At 40.3% G+C, this 7,471-nt stretch overlaps 1 protein-coding gene across 7 annotated transcripts in view; it reads right to left on the reverse strand.

Annotated features, from left to right (window-relative positions):
• Positions 1–7,471, reverse strand: part of Depdc5 (DEP domain containing 5) — a 125,080-nt gene that overhangs the window by 99,664 nt on the left and 17,945 nt on the right. For all 7 annotated transcript variants that reach the window (XM_028758279.1, XM_028758282.1, XM_028758281.1 and 4 more), the window contains one exon: positions 5,172–5,241. In XM_028758279.1, coding sequence (XP_028614112.1) covers positions 5,172–5,241 — 70 coding nt within the window. The remainder of the gene's footprint in view (positions 1–5,171; positions 5,242–7,471) is intronic.

The following is a 7,471-nucleotide window of genomic DNA, read 5'->3' on the forward strand; positions in this document are numbered from 1 at the left end:
ACGTATATTTAAAGCTTAAAAGCTAACACTCACAAACTGTGCAACCTATAAAAGCAACCTGCATACATGATATACTCGTGCAATACTGAGACAATGTTATAGGATTAACTAGCCACCAGTTTTTATGGCCTTTTTTTTTTTAACTTAAGACACACTCCATGAGATAGACCCCCCAACCTGATACTACTAAAATGGTCAAGAACCTTAGACTAGATATGCCATGAGCCTAGGGAAAAAACTTACTATCATTATTCTGCTAAAGGAACATGGAAATAAAATGCCTTTCGATGACATACTGCTAGAACCATAGATCACAGGCTCACTCAGCCCTTATTAGAGATGCTTCTTCTTGCAGTAGATAGGAAGTAACAGAGACCTACGACTGGACAACGGGCAAAGAGTGAGAGACTTTGGAGCAGTCTTAAATGGAATGTCTTCATCAAACCTCTCCCCTCGGGAGTCAGGGATCTATTATGAAGAAGTGGAAAGATTTTAAGACCCAGAGATGCCAGATGACTCTAAGGACTGAAACAGTGTCTTCCAGATACAAGAGGACTAATGCACATATGAACTCACAGAGATCAAGACAGTACACTCCTGCAAAAGGTTCAAGCAAGATGTGGTCCTAGAACTGGAAGGTGAAAGAGAACACAGGCTCCCATCCCTAACCAATAAGCTATTTACAATTGATATCTGTAAACAAAGGCAAAAATCACTTTTCTCCAATGGAATGTCACTTGATAAATCAACCATATTCCAGACATACTCCATGACCAGTAGTAGTTAGACAAAGACAAAACAAATTCCATGGTTTTGTGGTTCCTTTTGTTTTGTTTTGTTATTTTTTTGTCTACTGACTGTTTTCATTGTTTTTATTTTTTTAATGTTTGTTTTAATGAAAGAGAAAACACGAAGTTGGGTGGACAGGGACGTAGGGATGATCTGTAAAGAGTTGAGGGAGAGAGAAAAACATGATCAAAATATATTATATAAAAAATTTTAATAATAAATAATAAAAAGAACAGAGCAAACTCTGATGTGGTGGTTCATGTCTGTAATCCTGTAAATCAGCCAAGTGAGGCAGGAATACAGTCAGTTCAAAGCCAATCTGGGCTAAAGAGCAAAATCCTGTGTTGAAAAGCAAACAAAATATATACTCAGTAAATTTTGTGTGTGTGTGTGTGTTTACTAAAGAATTTTTCTTTTTTTTTTTTTAAGAATTATTTGTTTATTTTATGATGTAAGTACACTGTAGCTGTACATGTGGATGCTGGGACTTGAACTCAGGACCTCTGGAAGAGCAGTCAGCACTCTTAACTGCTGAGCCATCTCTCCAGCCCTAAAGAATTTTTCAAACAGTGGAGGAAATCTCTTAATCATGAAGTAGCACAGCTAAAAGCAAACTTTACCCATTCATTTTTTTTCATCTGGTTGATAGAATGCCCAGTTGGTAGTATGCCTGCCTATCTTTCATGAAGCTCTGATCTACTATATCAAATAAGACTAGGTATGTGGCACAAGCTTACAATCCCAGCACTTGTGAGGTGGACACAGGAGGGTTGAGAATTAAAGGTAATCCTTAGGAACAGAGAGTTCAAGGCCAGCCTGAGCTACATGAAACCCTACTTCAAAAAAAAAAAAAAAACAAAAGCAGGAGCTGGAGAGATGGCTCAGTAGTCAAGAGCGCCCACAACTGTCTTTAACTCCAGTTCCAGGGAATTCAGTGACCTCTTCTGGACTCCATGGGCACCAGGCATGTATGGTACACGCATGCGTACGTACGTAAGTAAGTAAGTATGTATGTATGTATGTACGTACATACGTACGTATGTATGTATGTATATCATCAAAAACTCATACACAAGGAAAAAATCTATAAAAGCAAAAAGAAGAGATTTAAATCTTACTCTGAGTTTTGTATCATAGGAAGCAAGGTTGGATCCCTAACCTCTTGGATAAGAACCAGCAAAGTACTGCAATACTTTCAAGAAGATTCATATAAGAAACGTAGTAGAAAGGGCAGCAGCTCTACCTATGAAAGTCATAGAACCCTCACAGAACTTGAACCAAGACTTGCCAAATGAGCCTAATAAACTATAATTGATATCATACATTCCCTTCACCAGACTGCCCCAAGCAAACGTTTTAAGTAGTATTTTGGCTACATGTGCTTACTACTAATGTTATTCAGTCATTCGTTCCTACTTCTGAAGGACTCTGGTGAAAAGCAGAACGTAAAACTCTCAGCCTTTTTTTTTAGTTCATTAGAGACTGTCCCTCTGACTCATCCAGAGACTATTCACTCTGGAGAATTCCTGTACCTGATAAATCAACCCCCTCCCCCAATATCCCAATACCCCTCCCCTCGGTTGTTCATCACCAGGCTGGCCATGAACTCAGAGATCCTCTGGGATTAAAGGCGTGTGCTACCACTGCCAGACATTTATTCCCTTTTATTAACACAGAAATACAGTGTCTAGGGAAAAAACTCTTTTGAAAGTATTAACTGGGGCTGGAAAGGTGGCTCAGAGGTTAAGAGCACTGACTGCTCTTCCAAAGGTCCTGACTTCAATTTCCAGCAACCATATGGTGGCTCACAACCATCTGTAATGTGATCTGATGCCCTCTTATGGGGTGTCTAAAGACAGCTATAGTGTAATCATATAAATAAAATAAATCTTAAAAAAAAAAAAGAAAGTATTAACTTTGATCATCTGGTGATTTCTAGGTATTGGTGTCAAGGATTTTGTGCATAGCAGTTTGTGTGTGTGTGTGTGACTGTTGAATATGTGTGTTGTGTTGTGTGTTATAAGCATATAGAGAGGTGAAAGGAGCAAGTCAGTATCCTGCTCTGTCACTCTATACCTTACTCCTTTACACTGGGTCTGTCATTAAACTTGGAGCCTGAGAGCAGCCAGTAAGCTCCACTGTCACCCTAGCTGTCCCCTTCCAACACTGCTCTAGTAAAATCATGTGTGACGATGTCTACCTTCTTTTTTTTAGAAAACACAGGTGCTAGGGATTTGAACTAAGGTTCTCAAGTTAGCACAGCAAACAAATGCTGTTACCCATGGAGCCAGCACCCCAGCCCTGTTTGTTTTCTTTTGTTAATAGACAGGTTCTCACTATGAAACCCAGGCTAGTATGGATATTACTATGTTCCAGCCTCAGTCTCAGCCAACCACTGGGGCCTATACTTAAACTTTTAAAAAATATATCTTTTAGGGCTGAGATTTAGTTCAGTGGTGTTTGCTTAGGCAAGTGCTAGTCCCTAGGCTCCCCTGAGAACACCAAATAAATAAGACTCCCTTTTAGGCAAAATTATCCTAAAGACAGAAGTCCATCCTTCAACTACTGATTCTCCTGCCTTCAATTCCCAAGTTTTCAGACTAAAAGTATGCATTAGCCAGGTGACATGGCACACACCTTTAATCCCAGTACTCAGAGGGCAGAGGAAGGCCTAATCTGTGAGTTCAAGGCCAGCTTGGTCTACATAGGGAGTCCCCGGATAGCATGAACTACATATTGAGACCCTGTCTCAAAATACAACAACAACAAAAGTGCACCATTATGTCAGTCTTCTCTTTAAAAATTTACACTTGTAACATTTTATATGATGGAAAACCAGGCAAATGTTGTGGTGATGAAGTTACCTAAGGAACAGGGCTAGTTGGTGATGTGGCTAATGTGCTACCATGGGTTTGACTGCATCACTAAAAAAGGAATGATGAGAATATACATGTGTATCACTGCTAGGTTAAGAGTCTTAAGCTTAAATTCTGTGAGTCTATGTTTGAGAGGTCGGTGAGGAGGAGAGGATAAGTGTAGTCAAGTTTAAATGGGTGTGGCACACACCCAAGTGCTCAGGTAGAGGTCAGAGAACAACCTTCAGTATGGGCCTCACCTTCCACACTGAGGTAGGTTCTCTTCAGGCGAGCTGGCTGAAGCATCTCCTCTCTACTGCCCCCCCCCCCCCCCCGTAGAAGCATGCAAGGATACTGATGATTGCACCACTACATACAACTTTCAGGCTCGCACAGTAAGTGCTTTTATCTACTGAGCCAATTCTGCAGCTAGTAAATTTTATAGTACTAAATCTTTCTCTTTTTGTTTCCCCCTTTTGATAGTAGGGACTGAATCCAGAGTCTTGTCACACTAGGCAACCACTCTACCTTAGGGTTCAGCCCAAACCCGATAGTGCTAATTTATTTTCATATACAGATATCTGGTTCTCTAAGTAGAGTGGTAGTAAAAGCTATCATTTAAACTTTCCAATGGACACACAATTGAGGATACACTACTCATTGATAGCCCCTGGCTTCTCAGCTTCTTTTTTGTTTGTTTGGTTTTGGTTTTTCAAGACAGGATTTCTTGGTATAACCATGGCTGTCCTGGAACTTGCTCTGTAGATCAACTGAACTGGGCTGGCTGAACTCTAACGCAGAGATTTGCCTGGCTCTGTGCTGGGATTAAAGATGTATGGCACATGCCTGGCTTTTCCTCAATTTCTTAAGTAGATTGGAATATAGGCCTATTGCATAGGATCAGATTATGAATTCTTTTTTTTGTTTGTTTTTGTTTTTCAAGACAGAGTTTCTCTGTTCTCTGTGTAGCCCTGGCTGTCCTGGAACTCACTCTGTAGACCAGGCTAGCCTCCAACTCTCGAACTCAGAAATCCGCCTGCCTCTGCCTCCCAAGTGCTGGGATTAAAGGCGTGCACCACCACCGCCCGGCCAGATTATGAACTCTTATACTTGGGAAAATCTCATTCAACAAACACTTGAAATTGCTAAGTGCAGGAACTGTACCAGAGAACTTTAAGCTGTCTTACACTATAGCCCAGACTGGAACTGATTATGTAGTCCAAAATGGCTTCTAACTCACAGTAATCACCCTGTCTCACCTTCTGAATGCTGGAATTATAAGCAAGAGCCACTACAACCAGTCCTGTATTTAATAGATTGAATAGACTCATTTGCAAGAAGAAAATGAAGATCAATTCCACCCTGTCAAGACCCAATTATAAAACATGAGAGCAGTAGAGGAGCAGTTCTAGCTGGGCAGAGGTATCTATCAGTCATGAGAGTTTTGCTTATGCCTTTATTTGAATTCAGGACTCGGACATAATGGTATAAGGAAACAAACCCAGAAAGTCATTTTATAACTCTTACCCTGGTCTCTTCACTAATGTAACCACACATGACCTTCTCATTCTTGACCCACAGCTCACCAGCCTGTGCCCTGAAAGGAGATACACATACAAGTTATTGCTGCTCTCTTCAGGTGGCTTGATCACTATCTGTCTTGTCTTCTGAATGACAGTCTTGCTATGTGCTCCAAGCCAGTCTCTGGTGTCTGTCATCTAGGTGTGCTTGTTTCCAAATGACCTGATTGGTTTTACCTTTCCACAGAGCCCTATGAGCAGATTATCTACTACAAACAGCTCTCAGTGGCCTGAATACAAACAACTGGAGTCCACAGAGAATATACAAGTCTAGAGAATTGGACCTTCAAAAGACAGTGACCCTCAGAAATGATATACAAAATTATTGGGTGCAGATTTTATAGCTTTGGTCAAAACTCAAAAAATAATTGTCAGTAAAAACTGTCTTAATCCTAGACTCGATACACTGAGTTTCAGATAAAACATCATTTTAATCTTAGGATCCTAACACAAGCAGTCAGGAGATATTAAGGGACAAGGTTCCCATTCAAGGGAAGTCACACCTCAAAAAAATAAAAAATAAAAATGTTGGGAGAGGTGGGGCATGCCTTAAATCCTAGCACTCAGCAGGAAATCACGCTGATTTCACAGCACGCTGAGCTCTGTGATTTCCAGCCTGGTCTAGATAATGAGTTCCCAACAGCCAGAGCTACATGGTGAGAGCCTGTTGCAAAACAAACAAACAAAAACAAAACAGCCGGGCAGTGGTGGCACACGCCTTTAATCCCAGCACTTGGGAGGCAGAGGCAGGTGGATTTCTGAGTTCCAGGACAGCCAGGGCTATACAGAGAAACCCTGTCTCAAAAAAACCAAAAAAAAAAAAAACAAAAAACAAAACAAACAAACAAACAAAAAAACAAAACAAAAAAGAAAGAAAGGAAGGAAGGAAAGAGGCAAAGAGGCTACAGTGTTTCTTTTTTTAAATGTTAGGGCCAAAGACATGGCTCAGTGGGTAAAGGTTCCAGCTACTCAAGTCTGATAACCTGAGTTTAATCACTGGAACCTGAGGAAAAAGCCAGTGCATCTGAAAGCCTAGCACTCCCCCTGTGAGATGAAAGGCAAAGACAGGAGATCAGCTGGCAGCTCACAGCTGTTTGGATGGACAGCTTCATGTAGCATGGCAGTGGCATGCCCTTGCTCTTTTTTTATATACAAAACAAATAATTTTTTTGAAAACATAATGGTAATTTGGTAAATCTTTTCCAATTTAATGTTTTTCCCTCTGAAACTCTTTTGTTTTGTTTATTTTGAGACAACTGTGTGGCTCAGGCTAGACTTTGACTCTATTCTATATAGCCCAATCTGTATTATCTTGAACTCAGAATCCCCCTGCATCATTTACCTGGGTGCTAAATTATAGGAGTGTCTTTCCTCTGGGACTTTTGAGGGTGTAAGAGAACAGAGCAGTACAACAAATGAGGCTCTCAGCTCAGAGCTGTCCACTTTGGGGAATAGCAGTAATTACAGCTGAGTATCACTTACTAGTTGAATATCAATAGATAAAAACCATCAATGTTCCTTTTCAGATGATATGAGTTCGGGTCCCAAAATGACACAGTACTTGGGAGTGGTGGCATCCACCGGCACTTGACATACTGCTTTTTATACAAGCTTTTAATCCCAGCACTCAGGAAACTGAGGAAATGGATCTCTAAGGGTTCAAGGCCAGGCTGGTCTACATAGCAATTCTCAGAATATCCAGGGAACTAACATAATAAGACCTTATTTCAAACAAAACAAAACAAACAGAAACAGCATAACAAAGCAACATACTGCATACAACCCATCAAACAGGATTTCTGAAACAAGCTCAACTGTGCTCAACATTATTAGCTTTCCCTACTATGCACATGCAAATCAGTGCAACAAAGTTTGGTATCAGATTCTAGTACCTCTACTCCTTGTTATAAGATCTTTCTAATGATCAGATTTTACTATCTTCTTTTGTCTGTGTATATGCAGGGTTATGTTTATGCCTATGAAGAGAGATTCTGTCTGTATATGTGTAGAGGTATGTTTATGCCTGTGAAAAGCAGATAATTTGCCAAAGCAGATCTCTCTTAATATGTGGGAACCAAGAAATCAAACTTAATTCATCAGCCTTGGCAGAAAGTGTCATTACCTACTGAGATATCTCACTCACTGCCCAAGACTCAATTTTTAAAAAAAGCAATAAATGTGATTAGAATGTATCCCTGTATCTAACTAGCTACCTACCTACCTAACTTTCTAACTAGCTACCTACCT

This window comes from Grammomys surdaster, unplaced genomic scaffold (assembly GCF_004785775.1).
Source record: "Grammomys surdaster isolate TR1022 unplaced genomic scaffold, NIH_TR_1.0 126187, whole genome shotgun sequence".
Taxonomy (NCBI): Eukaryota; Metazoa; Chordata; class Mammalia; order Rodentia; family Muridae; genus Grammomys; species Grammomys surdaster.